We start from the raw sequence: 23,069 nt of genomic DNA, 5'->3' as shown, positions 1-23,069 counted from the left end.
AAAACCAGATCCTTCTCTCTCACCCTGCACAAAATCAACTCAAAATGGATCAAAGACCTTGGAAATGAGACCAGAAAACTATGCAACTCCTCCTAGAAGAAAACATAGGGTCAACATTCCAGCTTTTAAGTACAATGATTTTTTTTTAATAGAACCCCTAAAGCCCAGAAAACAATGCCAAGAGTTAATAAATGGGATGGCATCAAACTAAAAAGCTTCTGTACAGAAAAGGAAACAATAATGTGAAGAGAGAACCCACAGAATGGGAGAAAATCTCGGAAGTACTCTTCTGACAGAGGATTAATATCTAGAATATATAAGGAGCTCAAAGAACTTTACACCAAATTAAAAAATCAAATAACCCAATTAATAAAGGGGCAAATTAAACAGATACTTTGCAAAAGAAATACAAATGGCTAAAAAAAAATGAAAAAATGTTCAACATCATCAGCAATTAGGGAAATGCAAATCAAAACTACACTGAGATTTCATCTCACACCTGTCAGAATGGCACTCATCAAGAATACAAATAATAATAAGTGCTGGAGAGGTTGTGGAGGAAAAGGAACACTTCTGGTGCAACTGTAAAGCAGTTCAACCACTACGGAAATCAGTGTGAAGGATCCTCAAAAACTAAGCACAGGACCTCCATATGACCCAGCTACACCACTCCTCAGTATTTATCCTGAAGAATTAAAGTCATCTTACTACGGTGGTATGTGCACACCCATGTTTATAGCAGCACAATTCACAATAGCCAAAGAGTGGAACCAGCCTAGGTGTCCATCAACAGGTGAGTGGATAAAGAGAATGCGGTATATACACACAATGGAATTCTATTCAGTCATAATGAAAAATGAAATTATATCACTTGCAAGAAAATGGATGGAACTAGATACCTTCATGTTAAGCAAAATAAGTAAAACTCAGAAGGTCAAGGGTCATATATTTTTCTCATATGCAGAAACTAGAGAAAAAAGGAAAAGAAAGTGGTGGATAGACCACCTAAAAATTAAAAAGAGATTAGTAGAAGAAAGGGACCAAGGGGTAGGAAGCAAGGAGGGAGTGGGGAAGTGCTAAGGAGTAATACTGGACAAACTGTATTGTTATATTGTGTGCACATATGAATAGATAACAACAAATCCCATCATTATATACAACTATAATGCACTAACAAAAAAAATGTGAAAAAAATAAGTATGCTTTTGTTTAGCAAAAAATAAAACTATAAGATTTTCCCTCTAATCTTTGGCTACCAGGAAGCTCAGAGTTAAGGTTAACAAACAATTAAGAGCATCTATCTTGACCCATATTTTAGGTACAAAAATGTTTCCACCTAATTCCTATTCCTATTTATAGCTTTATTACTTAACATTTATAATATATTTAGTATAATCCATTTATAGTATATTTATTTATTTATTTTTTTGCAGTGCTGGGGATTGAACCCAGGCCCCTGTGCTTGCAAGGCAAGCACTCTATCAACTGAGCTATATCCCCATCCCCTACAGTATATTTATTATTTTGATACTGTTCTACAAATTCTTCCAGGAATTAAATAGATTACAAATAAATGTAAGTACATGAAAGCTTGGTGTGGCAAAGCCTGATCTGAACTATAAGACCGTTTACCCTTAATATTTGAAGCATTAGACAAAATTTGTACTATAGGCACCATATATAAACATACATGTGAATTTTAACTCATAGAACAAAACATAACAATCACTGAGTGAGGGTAAAAAATATGACTTGGGAACCAGGATAGACCCAAGGGCAAATACAAACTCCATATTTATTTTTCTATAGAAAAGAGATAATATTAACCATCCACTGCAATGCCTGTAATACATTCTTTAATAAAAAAAAAAAAAAAACAATCAAATAACTGGTTGCAATAGCACACACCTATAATCCCAGCAGCCTGAGAGGTTCAGGTTGGAGGATCAAAAGTTCCAAGGCCAGACTGGGCAATTTAACAAGATCCTATCTCAAAATTGAAAAAGTTGGGGATGTGGCTCAGTGAAAGAGGCCCCCTAGGTCTCAGTATCAAATACAAAAAAAAAACCAAAATGATCAAATAAATTATTGTATGCTCTTCACACATTTTCATTTGCTGATTAATACCTGCTACTTTCTTCATGGTCTCTTTTTTCTTTTCCTTAGCACTGCTAGGGAATGAACCCAGGATCTCACACATGCTAGGCTAGTGCTCTACCACTGGGCTACACCCAGTCTTTTTTATTTTATTTTGAGAAAGGGTCTCACCAGGTTGCCCAGGCTGGCCTCAAACTTGCAATCCTCTGCCTCAATCTCCCAATCTGGGATTACAGGCATGTACCACCACACCCAGCTTCTCTCCCTCGTTCTTGACATTACTGCTGAGGTTAGAGCACAGTAAAAAAGTAAGCATACGTGCACACACACATATATCTAAAAAGTGAGTACAGAAACACACAGACACAAACATTAGTATTGTGAACTTTTACCTTAGGCTTATCTGTCATTTGTTACTACACGCTCCCTTTCCCATTTTGGCTTAGATCTCATAGAAATAAGATTATAAAATCTGTATCACTTAAAGCATCATGTAGAAAGAAAGCTAAGATCTTCACAGCTCCTTTATTTGGTTCAAAACATCATGATGCTAACTATATATTATATGAAATTATAAAAAAGGCAAAACTACAGTAATAGAAAGCAGATTAGTAGTGGCCAAGAAGTGGGGATGGAGAGATTAACTACAAAGGAGCATGAGGACATTTATTGTATTCATTGTAGCATTATTATACAATCTGGAAACATTTGTTAAAATTCAGCAAAGTAATTCACTTTAAATTGGTGAATTTTATGGTTCATAAATTATATTCAATCAAGCTGACAAAAAGAAATAAAAGATACTATATGACACTCAGCCAAAGAGACCAAATGGCTTTATCCTGGATATAAGCACAACTCGGTGGTTGAAAGCAAGAGACAGAGAGGAGACAGAGTCAATGTTCAATCCTAGCTCCACTGCATCCATGCTCTGTGATTTTGGACAAGTTATTGATTAAGTTCTCTGTGCCTTAGTTCCTTCATCTAAAAATGAGGACAATAAGAGAACTTAATTCATAGGACTATTGTGACAATTAGTGAGTTAATGCTGCAAAGCACTCAGGAAGTCCCAGGTGCACACTGAGCCTTCTACAAGCATTTGTTATTATTCTTAATCATTCTTCAAAACTGCCTTTCCCACCTACTCAAAATTTCCAACTGTGACCAAAATCACCCTCCCTGCTCCTTGTAGGTTAGAAATCATTTCTCACCTGTGCCTTTTACACAGGGTACTGAAACTCCAATGAAAACAAACCCCTGGATACTAACACAACATGTTGTAACCTAAAAAAAGGAAAAATACTATTGGATGACAATTCAAAAGAATTCAAACTACCAAAAAATAATACTTTATCTATACACAAATAGCATGTTTCTTCTAAACAATTTTGTTGCAGTTCACAGCATGGCTACTCACGTAATCAGAATTGGACATGAAAGCACTGTAGCCCTAACATATTCATTACTATGCTGTTAGTGACCATGGTGAGCTATCTCCTAAGTAGGATCATTGGGCAACATTATGGAAAAGATTAAACCTATCACTAGAGAACTGTAAGAGTAACCTGGAGTCCATGATCTATTGATCTATAATAGTAACTTTTTATATATCACAGGCAATTTAGCAGGACAAAACAGTAACTTTCTTAAGGATATGAAGAACACTAAAACTTTTTTAAAAGTTAATAAAAAATGTTCTATATCATCATTACCAGTTTGCAATAAGGACTCATAATCAGTTGGTTTTTTCTACTGGTAAGTTCCTGTTTTGCCAGCATCCATCAAATAGTCAAAGTGCCTTTACCTGTTCTTCCTAAACAGCCGCTTTCATAGCTGTCACCTCTCACCTGAGCATTGGACACAGCATTTATCCTAGAACACAAAAATATCTGGTGAGCTTTCATGCTATTAAAATTCTCCTAGGTGTTACATATCAGTTAGAAGGAAAAAGATTCTTTTCTTACTTGAGTTAGTATTTAAATAACTAAACACAACTTTTAAAAAAAATTTTTCTATTTGTTCTAATTAGTTGTACATGACAGTAGAATACATTTATACATTTTGATAAATCATACATGGAGTATAATTTCTCATTTTTCTGATTGTACATATTGTACATCTTTTAACAAAAATCCAAGTCAATAGAAATATCAGTCTTATTTTCTTCCCAAGGACACCCAGAAAACAAACTTTTTATAAGAGATTCTATCACTTGTCTCCAGAGATTATGGAAAAGCAATCAATTTTCTCATTTCTTTGCCTATTTTACAGTTACATAGGAATGCCTCAGTGTTAGTTATACCATTTTAGGGTTCTCATTATAATCAAGAGTTAAGCGGGGTTGTGAGTATAGCTCAGTTGTACAGCGTATGCTTAGCACACACAGGGGCCTGGGTTCAATCCCTAACACCAAAAAAGAAAAAAAAAAAAAAAAAAAAATAGAGTTAAACAGTTTCACCTTGTGTTAAAAATTAAGTGATTTTCTGCAATCCATTTCTTAAACTCAGAAACTTAGGGCACACATAACAACAGGCCTACTTGATCTAGTTTCACTTTCTGTGTAAGAGTAAGGTTCGTTAATAGTAGCAGGAATAGTAGCCTTTTCTTAGCAGTTTGAATGAATATTAAACAGTTTTATTTTCCATAATATAACCTTTCATTAAAACTTCTGAAAGAATAAGGAAAGTATATAATCTTACTTTATGTTTAATATATTTTTAAAAATTATTAGAAGACATCATGAAACTCTTTTAAGAAGTAAAATAATCGATAAACCTGAAAGTGATTTAACAAAAAAGAAAAGCCACAGACCAATCTCATTTGAGGTCAATCCTGCCCTGAACCCAAATATGAGTATACACAGTCAAGGAGCACATTTTTAGAAATGACCCTCCAAGGTAAAAGTTGAGTGCATAGATATTTAACATATTTCATTAATATAAGATGTCATCGATTTTAATATGCACCTTTTAATACTGCCAAGAAAAATATTATCATTACTATTAAGATACTGAAAAATGAAAAAATATACCTTGGGAACTGACAAAATAGGATAATTCACCAGTTTAACAAATACAAGGAGAAAAATCACATGACAATCTTCATAGATGATGAAAAGATATCTGACTCAATTCAACACGCATTGGTGGTTTAAAAAAAAAAACTTAATAAAAGGTGAATATAAATTTATCATGTTAAAGAACACTGCTTCAATAAAATTTAAGTTATTCAAGAAAGTAGTAAACATTAAGGGGAAACTTTTTAAAAAAATAATCTTGAATTGTGAATTACCTTCATACTTACATGAAGAAAGCCAATGTGGAAAATACACCACACGTGTGGAAAGCATGGTTCAACTGTTCTGGCTTTGGATAGACCACAGCTGCATCAATCATGATCCACCAACCTGTGAAAAACTTAAGAAAGAGGCCAAGACATTAAAACACTAAAACTCTTGCTTCGTACAACATTTGCTCTTTAATACTCCTTTTTCCCTACAGATCATATAAATGAAACAAAACAATTCTACTTTTTGAGTTTTGGATGCTGAAATATAAAAATAAGAATCCCTTGTTTACTTGTTCATTATAGCAGATGAGATGAAGATATCTAGTCAAATCTGAATAAGATTCTGAAGTTCTACACTCAGTGTTAGATAAAAAATTTATCTAGGAATGACTTATCTGTTCCTTCCATCCACCATAATTTTATGCAACAGAAGCTCTCTTACCTAATCTCCAACATAATCAACTTCCTAATTATCTGATGTTTCTTTTCTCTACAGAACATTCCTTTTTAATATCTCCAAATTTTAACATCCCTCATTTGCTCCCACAAATGAGCTGTACAGAGTCAGTTGTCATATCTCCAAAACTAAGACTGCAATTGTTTAATTTATGTAATTTAGCTAAACACTTCATAACTGAGTATGAATTTATAAAATCTAATTTTTCTATATAAACTAAACTGAACAGACCTGAAGTAGACAAGTTGCTAAAAAATTTCTTTTTTTAAATTTTTTTAAGCTGTAGATAGACACATGCCATTATTTTATTTATTTTTTAATTTATTTATTTTTTTTAGTTGTCAATGGATCTTTTTTATTTTACTTATTCATGTGTGGTGCTGAGTATTGAATCCAGGGCCTCACACATGTCAGGCAAGGACTCTACTACTGAGCCACAGCTATAGTTCTTTGTTTGTTTATTTTTATGTGGTATTGAGGATCAAACCCAGTACCTCCCATGTACTAGGCAAGCACTCTACCACTGAGCTACAACCCAGCACCAAGAATTTCTTAGACAAATTCAGTACATGTGTGATTTTATAAACTCTTCACATAATAAGTTATGTAATCTTAAAGTTTAATTAATTTTTTTAAAATTGTTAAAAGACATTCATGAAAAGCTTCCACACTCTTTTTTTTAACAATGTAACTTTTAATATTTTTTAGATGTTAATGGACCTTTATTTTATTCATTTATTTATACTTGGTGCTAAGAATTGAACCCAGTGCCTCACACATGCTAGGCAAGCGCCCTACCAGTGAGCCACAACCCCAGCCCCCCAAACTCTTTTATGAATAATTAATAAACCTGAAAAGGATTTAATGAGAAAGAAAAGCCAATCCTGTCCCCTCCCCCCAAAAATATTAGCAAACACAGTTAAGGAACACTTTGAAAAAAATTTAAAAAAAGAGCTGGGGGTAAGCACATGCCTATAATCCCAGCAACTCAAGAGGCTAAGACAGGAGGATCACAAGTTTGAGGCAAACCCCAGCAACTCAGCAAGACACTGTCTCAAAAATAAATAAATAAAATAATTGAGGATGTAGCTCAGTGGTAAAGCACCTCTAGGCTCTACCTCGGTACCCACCCCCCCCCCCCCCAAAAAAAAAACAGAAAAACTTATAAACATCAAAAAGAATTCTACATGAAGATTTTCTCACAATTATCTTCAGTTCCTTCTCTACCTTATTTGGTTTAATCTGGTTTGGTTTTTCTATGGACTTCGAAAGAATTGTACCATGAAAGAGATGAATTTTAAAAATGTAAGATGTTAAAAGTTATTTCAAAAATATGCACTACAGGGCTGGGGAGATAGCTCAGTTTGTAGAGTGCTTGCCTGTCAAACACAAGGCCCCAGATTCAATCCCCAGCACTGCAAAAAAAAAAAAAAAAAAAAAAAAAAAAAATGCACTAGAAGCAGGGCATGGTTGATAAAACAATAAAGTAAGCTTGGTTGTGATTTGTTTCTGTATTGTTTTTTTGAAGCTATATGATACGTATATGGGGTAGGGGAGAGGAGACCTTTACACCATTCTCTACTTCTGTTTATATTCTTCACATTTTCAATAACAAAATATTGAAGAAGAAAGAAGAAAAGAAAGAAGAAAGAGAAGAGGAAGAGGAAGAGGAAGAGGAAGAAGAAGAAGAAGAAGAAGAAAGAAGAAAGAAGAAGATGATGATGATGATTAAGCAATAGTTTCCTCCACAAATGTCTTCCTCTTCTGGCCCCCAGTGCTGTAACTGAGGTGTAAACAGAGACCCTAGTTCTTGCCCAGAGCAGCCACTGGGTGTCAGTTCTGGTAGCCAGAGGGTGTTACAGCCATCTGTGAGTCACAGTAACTTTGGGTTACCTGAAAATTCTAAGCCTGAGGACCCTAACATACTTATACATATTGTATCATTATGTTAAAAATGTTATTGCCTCTAACAAATGTATCAATGCTAGAACTGAAGAAAAGATCTTAAATTTAACAAATTTGTAAGATAAAATAAACCGAGGGCCTACCACTTTCTGTAACAGTATCTAGAATCCTGATAATTATTTATATAAAACAACAAGGAAATAAAATAGCTCTGGAAAGGTACTTACAGTTCAAAGGAACCAACAATAATTTCCAGAGCAAAACATGAAGCATAAATGTCACCAATCAGGCTCTCTCACTTACCAATATGCCTGCGACCACAGAAGCCACAGCATTTCTTCTCTCGCTCCAGTCAATACATTCACATTCTGGCCATCGGAAATTATCTAGGAAGCCTGCCATTCTTATTCCTCAAGCATGGGTTTTTCATTAAGTGTTGTATCCTACTAACAAAAAGACAAAAAAAAAAAATCAACCCATGGAAATGTTTTTGAAGAAGTAAAATATTACTCCTTTCTTAAAGCTTTAAACATAAATTGACTTTAGAACATATTCTATAATCAAGAAAAATCAGTACTTCAATAAGATCTATTGAGATGCATGCAGGACTACGCTTCACCACAAGGGGGAACTCACTATTTGCTAAGTGAGCGCCGCAATTTTAACACCTGTCAGTAGGGGATGCGCAAGCAGTTCAACAGTTGAACATTGTGCAAGTTCAAGAAGGTCAAGGCTGTGCGTTCAGGTTTGATCCCCAGCATCAAAAAAAAAAAAAAAAAAAAAAAAGAACCTGACCTGTCTGTAAATCTGTAAATTCTTTGACACATTTCTCCAGTTGAGAGGCAAATCTATGTCCTACTCCTTAATTTGAATAAATAAAAAAGACTGGTTGACTAGGCCTGGCATAGTGGTACATACCTATAATCCCAGCTACCTGGGAGGTTGAGGCAGGAGGATTACAAATTTTAAGCCAAGATGGGAAACTGAGCAAGACCACGTCTCAAAAAATTAAGAACAAAAAGGGCCAGGCATGATGGTATACACCTGCAATCCTAGCGACTCCAGAGGGTGAGGCAGGAGGATTGGCAACTTATCAAGGCCATAAAGACCTTAGGGAGACCCTGCCTCAAAATAAAAAATTGAAAAAGGGGGGCTGGGGATGTCGCTCAGCAGTTAAGTACTCCTGGGTTCAATCCCCAGTACCAGAAAAAATTTAAAAATAAAATAAAAATAAATAAATAAAAAGGGCTGGGGGCGTGGCTCAGTGGTAAAGCACTTGCTTAGAATGTACTGAGACCCTGGGTTAAATCTCCAGTAGGTGTTGAGGGGCTGGTTAACCAAATAGAGAAAGTGATGGTATGTAACTTCTATCACTGCCACTGTCACTTCCAAGATTAGAATACAGAAGTCACTGCAGTTATTACATGTTTCTTTGGAACACCAATGCTAGAGCCCTGAGTCACTGTGTAAAACCTTCAAGGCTCCCAGGCTGCAGGGAGACTAGGTGTAGGTGTACTGGTCCACAGTTCCAGCTGAGGTCCCAGACAATGGCTAGCATTGACTGCCATATGTGTGAGTAAGACACTTCTAGATGTCCTAGCTACAGCACCACCCCCAAACTCTGAGCCTTCCCGGATGAGCAGTCAGATACAGGGAACATAGATACATAATCATCTTGTTTGCACTCTTCCCAAATTCCAGGCCCACAGAATTCAAGATTCTGCTTTAAGCCTGTAGATTTTAGAGTTAATCTACAATGCAATAATAGATAGCAAAGGAGAGAGAAAGTATGACTAAAGAGCCATAAGAGCATAGCATACTATGGGAATTTTTAATAACAGTATATTCAAATAGGTGATTCAGAGCCACCATAAATAATAAAAAGAAAAAAAAATTTGTAATGGAGATTGAACCAAGGGGTGTTAACACTGAGCTATAGCCCCATTCCTCTGATTTTTTTATTTTTAGATAGGGTCTTGCTGAGTTCTCTAAGCTGATCTCAAATTTGCCATCCTCCTGCCTCAGCTTCCCAAATAAATGAGGTTATAGGTGTCTGCCAGCAGAATCTAGAAGGGATTTTACCTTGACAAGAAGAAAACACAATGAATAGGACCCACTTTTAGATGGCTTTCCCCCTGAGGAAGTCCACCGACTCCCACTCCCAGCCTAGAGGGTTACTGTGGGGCAGTGGCAGTCTTATTGACTTCAGATGTCAGAAGATGGAGTTTAGGACACCAGAGCAGTGGGACACAGTGGGGCAAAATCTTGGGAAGAAGTAGGTCACAAGAGAGAACCCCACATACTTTAATATAAATTCCCTTTCATTTCCTAGCTAATGCATGAACAGCAGATGCATGGAGGAGACTGCAAGGAATCCAACAGGGGGAAAAAAAAAAAAAAAAAAAGCTAACTGGCTGAAGAACTAAAAGGAGATTCCAGCTACTGCCCACCAAAAACTCCATTTTGGAGTCTTAATTCCCACCAAGTGAGGGGGATTAGTAAACACCCTGGGATTTCCAGACAAACCCTGACAAAGTATAAAATCAAGTTGCCCCAGTTTCAAGCCAAAGAATCAATATTTTAACTACCTGTTACCATGAAAGGCACTATGGATACATGTGATCAAAATATTCTGCAGACATATTAACGAAGTGTTAATAAAGGATTAAATATTAACTGATTAAGCAAGCACAAGGAAGGCCACCCTGAATTTAAGATGATAACTGAGGGTTAAAACAAACTGACCCTGTCTCTAAATAAATACAAAACAGGGCTGGGGATGTGGCTCAGTGGCTGAGTGACCCTAAGTTCAATCCCCAGTTACCCCCACCCAAAAAAAAAAAAAAGAAAAGAAAAACAAAGTGAAGGGCTGAGGTTGTAACTTAGTAGTAAAGCACCTGTCCAGCATGTGTGAGGCACTAGATTCGATTCTCAGCACTGCATATGAATAAATAAAATAAAGGTGCACCAAGAACTAAAAAAAAATTTTAAGTGAAATTCATTTCCATATATTAACCTATTATAAAGAGTTCTAGCTTTTGAAACCGCCTTTGAGCCTTGATCTAGCTCACCCGCCAGGGAGTAAGGAGTCAGCCTGAGTTAGTTAACGTATCTTTAGTCCCAACACCAGTGGCTTGGGAGGCTGAGGCAGAAGGATGGTGAGTTCAAAGCCAGCCTCAGTAATTTAGTGAAGCCCTAAGCAACTCAGCAGGACCCGTCTCGAAATAAAAAGAGCTGGAGGTTTCAAGATGGCGGCCTAGAGGGTGGCTGCATTTCATGTTGCTCCAGGACTCAGGATTCAAAAGAGGAGATATTGAGACGCTTGGGACCAACTCAAAGCAGCCGGGTGACTCTCACCCCCTGGGGAGGCATCCCGGATGGAACCGTGGTCCCGGAACGCAGGAAACTTTGTGAAGTAGAACTGCCGGCGAGCCGCCCCTCCCCCCGCCGGAGCAGTGAACTCGGACAGCTGAGAGCGCCGTAAAGGAGGCCGCTCGGCACAGCGCTGGGACTCGGAGCAACCACTGGGGCTCCGGCGGCTGCCCAGGGGAGGAGTGGCGAGGAGAGCTGTGTGGACTCAGGACACCGGGGCCTGCCCTGAGGAGGAGGAGGAGGAGCGTGGCCACTTGGATTCGGAGTGACTGCACCAGAGCTACAGGCGGTTGCCAGAGGAGAAGCCGCGCGGCGAGCTGTTTGGACTCAGAACGACGCTTCTGAATCCCGGGGCCTGCCCTGAGGACGAGGAGGAGGAAGAGGAGCGCGGACGCTTGGATTCGGGGTGACGACACCAGAGCTACAGGCGGTTGCCAGAGAAGGGGCTGCGTGGCGAGCTGTTTGGACTCAGACCACTTCTGAACCCCGGGGCCTGCCCAGAGGTGTAGGAGGAGGAGAAGGAGGAGTGCGGCGGGTCCTTTGGACTCACAGTGACTGCATTAGCGCTCCAGGCGGCTGCTCAGAGGAGAAGGCGAGTGGTGAGTTGTTTGGACTTAAAGAGACAGCTCCTGAACACAGGGGGGCTGCCTGGAGGAGAAGCGTGGTGGGTCGCTTGGTCTTGAGTGGCTGCAACCAGAGCTACCGGGAGGTTGCCAGAGGACCTGTGCTGCGGGCACGTGGACTCAGAGGCCACTCAGAGCGACCGCTCCTGAACACCCCGGGGGTTATCTGGAGAAGGAGGAGGGAACGGGGAGGTCACTTCAACTCGGGAGTGATTGATTGCCCAGGGCTACGGGTGGTTGGTGGAGGTGGAGGCACGCAGTGAGTTTCTTGGACTCCTGGTGACCGCACCGGAATACTGGGCGGTCTGTCTTGAGGAAGAGGCGGTGTGGCGGGTCTCTGGGACTCAGAGCGATTGTTCGGGGCCCCAGGTGGCTGCTCAGAGGAGGGGCCGCATAGCCAGGCGATTAGGTGCAGAGCAGGGTCCCAGGATCTAGGAGGCTTCTTGGTGGAAGAGCCGCACAGAGACAGGCTTAGGGCGGAGCGAAGGTTCCAGGCCTGAGGGCAGATTCTCTGAGGAAGGGCAGCCTAAGGAGAGTCATCTGCAAAGGGTGAGGCTCCCAGGCCCAGGAGGTAGGGCCGGGCCCCTGGGAACTTTGCAGAGGAAGGCAGCCCAGCCCAGGCAGTAGCTGTAAATTGAGGGGAACCTCTAGGAGGGAGCTGACCAGCGAGACCTCCCCACCGGGTGAGTCTTCCCTGCTGGGTGAGGTTTCCCCACAAGGACGGTAAAACCAGAGACTCAGGCCCAAACAGGCCTTGCCTCAGCCCACAGCCTAGGTCCCCTTTGGATGACCATTGGTCAACAAGTGGAGGCACCTCTGCCCACTAGCAGGGATTATACCCCACCTGAAGGCCACCACTCCTAGAGAGGCAGCTTCCTTGTGGAGCACCGCATTATCAACTTCCTCCAAGACTTCAGCCTACTGAAGGCTAAGGGGGGACATACATAGAAATCTTCAGGGACATTGTAAGTCAATAGAGGAAATCTGCAATATCTCAGCGGTCCACTGATACCTGAACAATATGAGAAAATAAGGAAAGAAAATGCTGCAGACAAATCTAGATGTTACATCAATAAAACCCAGTGACAGCATGGCAGAAGAAATGACAGAAAAGGAGTTCAGAATGTACATAATTAAAATGATCAGAGAAGCAAAAAATGAGATGAAAGAGCAAATGCACGCACTGAATGATGAGATGAAAGAGCAAATGCAAGCATTGATTGATCGCACCAATCGACAGTGAAAAGAGCAAATACAGGAAGCAAAAGATCATTTCAATAAAGAGTTAGAGATATTGAAAAAAAAACCAAACAGAAATCCTTGACATGAAGGAAACAATAAACCAAATTAAGAACTCCATAGAAAGCATATCCAATAGGATAGAACACCTGGAAGACAGAACCTCAGACATTGAAGACAAAATATTTAACCTTGAAAACAAAGTTGAAACAAACAGAGAAGATGGTAAGAAATCATGAACAGAATCTACAAGAAACTATGGGATATCATGAAAAGGCCAAATTTAAGAATTATTGGGATTGAGGAAGGCCTAGAGAAACAAGCCAAAGGAATGAACAACCTATTCAATGAAATAATATCAGAAAATTTCCCAAATCTGAAGAATGAAATGGAAAATCAAGTTCAAGAGGCTTATAGGGACTCCAAATACACAAAATTACAACAGACCCACACCAAGGCACATTATAATGAAAATACCAAACATACAAAATAAAGACAGAATTTTAAAGGCTGTGAGAGAAAAGAACCAAATTACATTCAGGGGGAAACCAATACGGATATCAGCAGATTTTTCAATCCAGACCCTAAAAGCTAGAAGGGCCTGGAACAACATTTTTCAAGCCCTGAAAGAAAATGGATGCCAACCATGATCTTATACCCAGCAAAACTTACCTTCAAATTTGACGATGAAATAAAATCCTTCCATGATAAACAAAAGCTAAAAGAATTTACAAAAAGAAAGCCAGCATTACAGAACATTCTCAGCAAAATATTCCATGAAGAAGAGATGAAAAACAAAGAAGCAAATCAGCAAAGGGAGGAATTATCCTAAAGGAATTGTCAAATAAAAGGAGGAAACAAGTTGTGTCAAACAAATAAATAAATAAATTAAAAAATGAACCAAATGACCGGGAAACCAAATCATATCTCTATAATAACCCTGAATGTTAATGGCCTGAATTCATCAATCAAGAGACATAGACTGGCAGATTGGATTAAAAAAGAAAGATCCAACAATATGTTGCCTGCAAGAGACTCACCTCATAGAAAAAGATACCCATAGACTAAAGGTGAAAGGATGGGGGAAAACATACCATGCACATGGACTCAGCAAAAAAAGCTGGAGTATCCATCCTCATTTCCGATAATGTGGACTTCAAGCCAAAGTTAGTCAGAAGGGATAAAGAAGGTCATTTCATACTGCTTAAGGGAAGCATAAATCAGCAAGATATAACAATCATAAACATCTATGCCCCAGACAGTGGCTCATCCATGTATGTCAAACAAATCCTTCTCAATTTCAGAAACCAAATAGACCATAACACAATAATACTAGGTGATTTTAACACGCCTCTCTCACCACTGGACAGATCTTCCAGACAAAAATTGAACAAAGAAACCATAGATCTCAATAACACAATCAACAATTTAGACTTAACGGACATTTATAGAATATACCATCCAACCAAGAGCGAATACACTTTCTTCTCAGCAGCACATGGATCCTTCTCCAAAATAGACCATATATTATGCCACAAAGCTAATGTTAGCAAATACAAGAAGATAGAGACACTAGCATGTATTCTATCAGATCATAACGGGTTGAAGTTAGAAATAAATGAAAGAGTAAAACACAGAAACTATTCCAACATCTGGAGATTAAACAATATGCTATTATATGATGAATGGATAACAGAAGATATTAGGAAGGAAATTAAAAAATTCTTAGAGGTAAATGAGAACAAAGAAACACCATATCAAAATCTCTGGGACACTATGAAAGCAGTACTTAGAGGGAAATTTATTTCATGGAGCACATTTAATAAAAGAAGTAAAACTCAACAAATAAACGACCTAACACTACAGCTCAAAGCCCTAGAAAAAGAAGAACAGAACAGCACCAAAAGTAGTAGAAGACAGGAAATAGTTAAACTCAGAGCTGAAATCAATGAAATTGAAACAAAAGAAACAATACAAGAAATTGACAAAATAAATAGTTGGTTCTTCGAAAAAAATAAACAAAATTGATAAACCTTTAGCCACACTAACGAAGAGAAGACGAGAGAAAACCCAAATCACTAAAATTCAGAATGAACAAGGAAATATCACAACAGACAGGATTGAAATACAAAACATAATTAGAAGCTATTTTGAAAATCTATACTCCAACAAAATAGAAAATTTTGAAGGCATCAACAGGTTTCTAGAGACATATGAATTGCCTAAACTGAACGAGGAGGACATAAACAATTTAAATAGACCAATTTCAAGTACTGAAATAGAAGAAGTCATCAAAAGCCTACCAACAAAGAAAAGTCCAGGACCAGATGGGTTCTCAGCCGAGTTCTACAAAACCTTTAAAGAAGAGCTCATTCCAATACTTCTCAAGTATTCCATAAAATAGAAGAGGAGGGAACCCTCCCAAACTCATTCTAGGAAGCCAATATCACCCTGATACCTAAACCAGACAGAGACTCATCAAGGAAAGAAAATTTCAGACCAATATCCTTAATGAACATCGACGCAAAAATTCTCAACAAAATTTTAGCAAATCGCATACAAAAACATATTAAAAAGATAGTGCACCATGATCAAGTTGGTTTCATCCCAGGGATGCCAGGTTGGTTCAACATCAGGAAATCAATAAACGTAATTCACCATATTAATAGACTTAAAGTCAAGAATCACATGATTATTTCAATAGATGCAGAAAAAGCATTGATAAAATACAGCACCCCTTCATGCTCAAAACACTAGAAAAAATAGGGATAGTGGGAACATTCCTTAACATTGTAAAGGCCATTTATGCTAAGCCCATGGCTAATATCATTCTAAATGGTGAAAAACTGAAAGCATTTCCCCTAAAAACTGGAACAAGGCAGGGATGCCCTCTTTCACCACTTCTATTCAACATCGTTCTTGAGACTCTGGCCAGAGCAATTAGACAAACCAAAGAGATTAAAGGGATATGAATTGGGAAAGAAGAGCTCAAACTATCCCTGTTCGCTGATGACATGATTATATATTTAGAGGAACCTGGAAATTCCACCAGAAAACTCTTAGAACTCATAAGTGAATTCAGTAAAGTAGCAGGTTACAAGATCAATGCCCATAAATCCAACGCATTTTTATACATAAGTGATGAATCTTCAGAAAGAGAAATTAGGAAAACTACCCCATTCACAATGTCTCGAAAAAATATACGATACTGGGAATCAATCTCACAAAAGAGGTGAAAAGACCTCTACAATGAGGAAACTATACAACACTAAAGAAAGACATTAAAGAACACCTTAGAAGATGGAAAGATCTTCATGTTCTTGGATAGGAAGAATTAATATTGTCCAAAATGGCCATACTACCTAAAGTGCTATACAAATTCAATGCAATTCCAATTAAAATCCCAATGATGTGCCTTACAGAAATAGAGCAAGCAATTATGAAATTCATCTGGACAGAATGAGAAAACCCAGAATAGCTAAAGAATCCTTAGCAGGAGAGTGAAACAGGGGGTATTGCAATACCAGATCTTCAACTCTATACAAAGCAATAGTAACAAAAACGGCATGGTATTGGTACCAAAATAGAAAGGTAGAGTCAATGGTATAGAATAGAGGACACGGACCACAAACCACATAAATACAATTTTCTCATACTAGACAAAGGTGCCAAAAATATGCAATGGAGAAAAGATAGCCTCTTCAACAAATGGTGCTGGGAGAATTGGAAATCCATATGCAACAGAATGAAACTAAACCCATATCTCTCACCATGCACGAAACTAAACTCAAAATGGATTAAGGACCTCGGAATCAGACCAGAGACCCATGCAGATTATAGAAGAAAAAGTAGGTCCAAATCTTCACCTTGTTGGTCTAGGATCAGACTTCCTTAACAGGACTCCCATAGCACAAGAAATAAAAGCTAGAATCAACCACTGGGATAGATTCAAACTAAAAAGCTTTCTCTCAGCAAAGGAAACTATCAGCAATGCGAAGAAAGAGCCTACAGAATGGGAGAATATCTTTGCCAATCATACTTCAGATAGAGCACTAATCTCCAGAATCTATAAAGAATTCAAAAAACTTTACTCCAAGAATTCAAATAAGTCCAGTCGACAATGGGCTAAGGAATGAATAGACACTTCACAGAAGAAGATCTACAAGCAATCAACAACATATGGAAAAATGTTCAACATCTCTAGTAATAAGAGAAATGCAAATCAAAACCACCCTAAGATTCCATCTCACCCAATTAGAATGGCGATTATCAAGAATACGAGCAACAACAGGTGTTGGCAAGGATGTGGGGAGAAAGGTACACTCATACATTGCTGGTGGGGCTGCAAATTAGTGCAGCCACTCTGGAAAGCAGTGTGGAGATTCCTTAGAAAACTTGGAATGGACCCACCATTTGACCCCAGCTATCCCCACTCCTTGGCCTATACCCAAAGGACTTAAAATCAGCATACTACAGAGATACAGCCACATCAATGTTCATAGCTGCTCAATTCACAATAGCCAGACTGTGGAACCAACCTAGATGCCCTTCAATTGATGAGTGGATAAAGAAAACTGTGGTATATATATACAATGGAATATTACTCAGCCATAAAGAATGATAAAATTATGGCATTTGCAGGGCAAATGGATGAAATTGGAGAAATCATGCTAAGTGAGATAAGCCAATCTCAAAAAGCCAAAGGACGAATGATATCACTAATAAGTGGAGGATGACACATAATGGGGGGGAGGGAAGGGTTAGTGTTAGGGTTAGAGTTAGGGTTAGGGAGGGGGGCAAGTATGGAGGAAGGAAGTACTGTATAGAGGGTAAAGAGGGGTGGGAGGGGTGGGGGGAAGGGAAAAAATAACAATGAATCAAACAATATTACTGTATGTAAATTTATGATTACACAGATGGTGTGCCTTTACGCCATGTGCAAACAGAGAAACAACATGTATCCCATTTGTTTACAATTAAAAAAAAAAAAATCTCACAGAAGTGAAAAACCTAAAAAAAAAATAATAATAATAAAAAATAAAAATAAAAAGAGCTGGGAATGTGGCTCAGAGATTAAGCACCCCTGGGTTCAATGCTTGGTACTAAAAGAAAAAAAGAAAAGAAAGAAAGAAGGAAAGAAAATAAAATCTGTACTGGAAAAGAACTGTCTTTTTCTAACAATAGAATGGTAGAAAGTCAACCACCATCAACCTGGCTCTGCCAAAAGACATCTCAAAACTAACAGCAGTACTTAGCATTGAGGTCTCACTTCAGTAGCCAGGCAGTGCATCTTGTCCTTGTTTGGTTTTCCATTTGTGATATGTTATTTAGAAACTTGTTTTGAAGGTCTTTTGCAAGGTGAAGATATGTATATACTTCTGAATTTCCCTTTTCAGTATTCTTCTAGCACTGAACCTTGGGTTGGGGGGTGTAAGAACAGAGTTTCCTACTTACATACACCAATGCTCAGTAAGAAATGAAAGATTTTATGTAATAAATAGCCCTATATTTGGTGAGTCAGTAGCATATTATAAAAAGTTAGAAATATTCTCAAGATTCAGTTCTATCAGTAAACCATCCATTATGAGATTACAGACAGATGGTCTTTCGTCAAAATTTATTTTATTGCAAATAATGGTAGAGCAAGAATTAACTCAGTGAACTTTATTTAAAAGTTTTTAAGAATGCTACTGTGTAGGGCTTTATACTAATCATCTCATTTAATAATGAGATAGCTTCTATAACTCTGAGTGTATTTATATTTTAATGTTCCTTAGAATTGATAACAATAACTTAACCATTCAAACTGTATGATTTGAATAGAGACATGTTAAGGATACAAAACGTTTACCAGTAATGTAAAACAAAATTTTAATTTCAAGGACATGAGGAAGGATCTAAGTTTCCAAAATCGTGGAAACTGAAATACTGAATTTCATTTAGATGGTATTTATAACATTGTAAAGGCAAAGCAATTAAAATAATTTTATTACTTTAAAAAAAAAAGTTCTATAAGCAGGAAATATATAGCTATTTCTACATCTGATTTATGAAATAAGCCATGGCCTCCTCCCTCCAGGGCTGAAGCTGGGTGGATCAGGGATGGAGTGGAGCAAAGGAACAGCAAAACGAACTATAACTATGAACTGTAACAGGATCTAACAGAGAATAAAAGGAAGATCTACTTTAAAATGGGATGTCAAGGAAAGACTTTCTGAGGAAGTAAAATTTGCTAAAATTTAAAAATCTACTTAAATTTTAAAGCTGAGTAAAGTTGTTCAGATTAAGGACATGCAAAATAAGGAGAGCAAGAAGGAAAATTGTACCCAAAGCTCCTGTGTCTCTCTGGTTCCAGTAAAGAAGAATTAATTAATTCCAGAGAGTCAGGATAAGTTAAGAAAATTAGTGGAGCAAATAGCTTGGAATAAAAGTGGAGAAGTAAGCACCAGATCCAATTAAAGATTAATATAGATCTCATCAAGGATTTTGGGTTTCATTGGGTATAAAGAGGAAATCAACTGAATAACTTCAAGGATAAGAGACTAAGCCACCAAGAGCCGAGGCACTACAGTAAGCAATCAGGAAGAAAAGGGCTACTGTGCTAACGCTCTAACTAGGAAGACCAACCTCCATGAGGGTCTCATCACTGTTGCTCACCAAAAGATAAACCTATTTTGTGACACAGTTTTGATTTAAGGAAAAACTGGCAATGCCATCGTGGCTCCCTGCCTTCAAGGAGGAATATGACACAACATTTAATATAAAATAATAGATCTTGGAGTCTAGGCACAGTGGCACACACCTGTAATCCCAGGGGCTCAGGAGACTGAGGCAGGAGGATGGCAAGTTCAAAGCCAGCCTCAACAACAGTGAAGTGCTAAGCAACACAGTGAGATTCTTTTCTTTTTTTTAATACTCATTTTATTTTTTTTATTTTTTTTTTCAGATGGACTTTATTTATTTATTGTAAACAAATGGGATACATGTTGTTTCTCTGTTAACACAGTGAGATTCTGTCTCTAAATAAAATACAAAATAGGGCAGGGGATGTGGCTCAGAGGTTGAGTGCCCCTGAGTTCAATCAGTGGTATAAAAAAAAAAAAAAAAAAAAAAATAGACCTTGGAGACTTAATGAAAGTAAAGAGTATTTAGATAAAATTTACATGTCCAATAATAGGTCAAATGTTAATGTAGGCTTAAAAATCTATTTTAGAAGCCGGGCACAGTGGTGCACACCAGTAATCCGAGTGGTTTGGGGGCTGAGGCAAGAAGACCATTTCAAAGCCAGCCTCAGCAAAAGCAAGGCACTAAGCAAATCAGTGAGACCCTGTCTCTAAATAAAATACAAAATAGGGAAGGGGAAGTGGCTCAGTGGTTGAGTGCCCCTAAGTTCAAACTGTGGTAACCAAAAAAAAAGCTATTTTAGAAAACATTTAATACTATAAGAGTGGTAATGAATGATATTGAGAAAAAGGTCATAAAATTGTATCTGTTACATTATTTCCTTTTTAGAAAAAAAATTAATAGTATTTATATATAAATACAAATACACATATATGTGTAAACACTGGGAAGACAGAGAAGGACAAACACCAGTACTCTCACGTTATAAGTGACTGATAGGATCAGGTGCTTCTTTTGATTTTTTTTTTTTTTTTTTTTTTCGGTACTGGGGATCGAACTCAGGGCCTTGTGCTTGCAAGGCAAGCACTGTACCAGCTGAGCTATCTCCCCAGCACTTCTTTTGATTTTTTGTTTGCATGTTTTTTAAGTTTGCTATGCTGAACATGAATTATGTTTTTTAAAAATACAAAGTTTTAAAAAGTTATTGTAATTAACACAATGAACTAGGTGATTCTTCTCATCTGCAACCTGCCCAGAACCTCCTGTATGATGTAATACATCTACAATTGCTTTTTATAAACTTAAAAACACTTTTTGAGGTCAAGGAAATTATTGGTATGCTCTCTCACAAAACTGACTCTGATCAATTAAAAAAAAATTATTGAACTGAATCAGTGGTTGCTATCTTGAAAGGTCCAAACTGTCCTGAAAGGCCCAAAGGCCCACGTGTTGAAAGCTTGGTTCCCAGACTGAAGCACTATTAGGAGGAGATAAAACTTTTAGGAGGCAGGGCCTAGTGAGAGGAAGTTAGGTCACTGGGAGGGGCATGCCCATGAGGGGATAGTGGAACTCCAGGCCTTTCCTGGCTTTCTCTCATTTCCTGGCCACCATGAAATAAACAGCTTTCTCCACCACACACAGCCACCATGATATACTGCACTGCCACAGGCCCAAAGCAACAGAGTCAAGCAACCATGGACTGGAACCTCTGAAACCATGAGTCAAAATAAAACTTTCTTCCTTTTCAGTGATTATCTCAGGTTATTCTGTCATGGTGATGGAAAGCTGACTAACACACTGGTCTGACTCAAGTCTTATAATACATGAGATAGTAACTATTCCTATTACTGAGAGGAACACTTTATAAAAGGAAATATAAATCCTTCATAATGGACATTATAAGTGATTAAACTGTCAGAATTTCACTTCAAAAACTCAGGTTAGGGAGAAAAAAAGAAGCACCTGCAAAAGGTAAGAAGAGAAAATAACTACAAATATACAAACATGGTCTGAGTAATATTCTATGCATGAGAATCCCAAATAATATATCTAATTCAGATATTTGTCATTTAATCAAACTTCTTTAGTATTATCTATTTGTTCATTCATCTCTCACCACCATTAGTTGTTCAAAATGGTACTAGTATTATAATGTACTGAGCATAAAAAAATGATTAAGTCAGTCAGAGTAGAGAAAAGTATATAGGCAGGGACATTGTCAGAAGAGTAAATAATTTCACCATAATATGTAGTATAATAGACATATACTATGTGCTACAATTTTTAAAGTACTATAATAGAAAAAATAATTTTTAAGTGTTAGCTGGGCATGGTGGCACACTCCTGTAATACCAGTGACTTGGGAGGCTGAGGCAGAAAGATTGCAAATTCGAGGCCAACAGGGGTACTGCAAGACCACGTCCCAAAATAAAAAATAAAAAGGAGCCATGTACAGTAGTGCATGCCTGAATCCCAGTGATTCAGGAGCCTGAAACAGGAGGATGACAAGTTTGAGGTCAGCCTCAGCAACTTAGCAAGGTCCTGAGCAACCTAGTGAGACCCTGTCTCAAAGTAAATATAGAAAGGGCTGGCAATATAGCTCAGTGGTAAAACACCCCTGGGTTCAATCCCCAGTTCTGGGAGTGGGGGAAGGGTTAGAGAACACTTGCCAGTAGGAGTTGAAGAAAATTTGATAAGGAAAGAACAAATTGAGCTGGGTTTTGAAGCATGAACACGAGTTTGTCTGATAAAGAAATAAAATATGGGGGCTGGGAATATGGCTCAGTTGGTAGAGTGCTTGCCTAGCATACACAAGGCCCTGGGTTCAATTCCCAGCACCAAAAAAAAAAAAAAAAAAAAACCTTGAAGAAATAAAATATGTAGAATTATAAAGGCCCAGAAGAATAGGATGGAGTTTAAGGTATTGTGGAAAGTGATAATGATCTGTTTGGAAACCTCCTCAAATCTGAACTCTATCCTCTTATGTTAGGGCTTGGCAAACTTTTTTTTATAAAGAACCAAATAGTATACACCTTCCGTTTTGTGGGCCCCATAATCTGTCACAACTATTCAACTCTGCTATCACAGTATGAAAGCAGCCATATGCAAAACATGAAGAAATGAGTATGGCTATGTTCCAATAAAAACTGCCTTTACAAAAATAGTACAAGGCCAGAGCTGCCCACAGGTTGCAGTTTGTGGATCCTTGCTCTAAGCAATAGGAAACCACCTAAGGTCTGTAAGTAAGGAAGTGACAGGATCAGATTTGTAATTCAGAAAGATAATTTGGGTGGCAGCAGTGTGGGGGAGGAACTGAAGAGGAATGTTAAAGAGGCACCTGGCATCATTCCAGACAGGGAGAAAATAAGAATGCAAACGAAGCCAAACTGTATAAACTAAGGAAAGTGCTTCTGAGAAATATTAAAGAGGTGTTAACAATAGACAGGAAGAAGTTAAAAATGACT

General features: G+C 37.9%; 1 protein-coding gene across 3 annotated transcripts in view; it reads right to left on the bottom strand.

Annotated features, from left to right (window-relative positions):
* TMEM50B (transmembrane protein 50B) overlaps positions 1-23,069 on the bottom strand; it is a 52,247-nt gene that overhangs the window by 15,671 nt on the left and 13,507 nt on the right. For 2 of the 3 annotated variants that reach the window (XM_079101363.1, XM_079101364.1), the window contains exons 2-4: positions 8,051-8,190; positions 5,401-5,513; positions 3,902-3,969 (exon numbers count right to left, since the gene is read on the bottom strand). In XM_079101363.1, coding sequence (XP_078957489.1) covers positions 3,902-3,969; positions 5,401-5,513; positions 8,051-8,149 — 280 coding nt within the window. In that variant the 5' untranslated portion in view covers positions 8,150-8,190. Of the gene's footprint in view, positions 1-3,901; positions 3,970-5,400; positions 5,514-8,050; positions 8,194-23,069 lie in introns of all 3 variants that reach the window. The other variant, XM_079101362.1, reaches the window with a different exon arrangement.

This window comes from Sciurus vulgaris (genome assembly GCF_902686455.1).
Source record: "Sciurus vulgaris genome assembly, chromosome: 10".
Classification (NCBI taxonomy): Eukaryota; Metazoa; Chordata; class Mammalia; order Rodentia; family Sciuridae; genus Sciurus; species Sciurus vulgaris.
The sequence above is the reverse complement of the archived record's forward strand: the minus strand, read 5'-3'. Positions and strand labels throughout refer to the sequence as shown.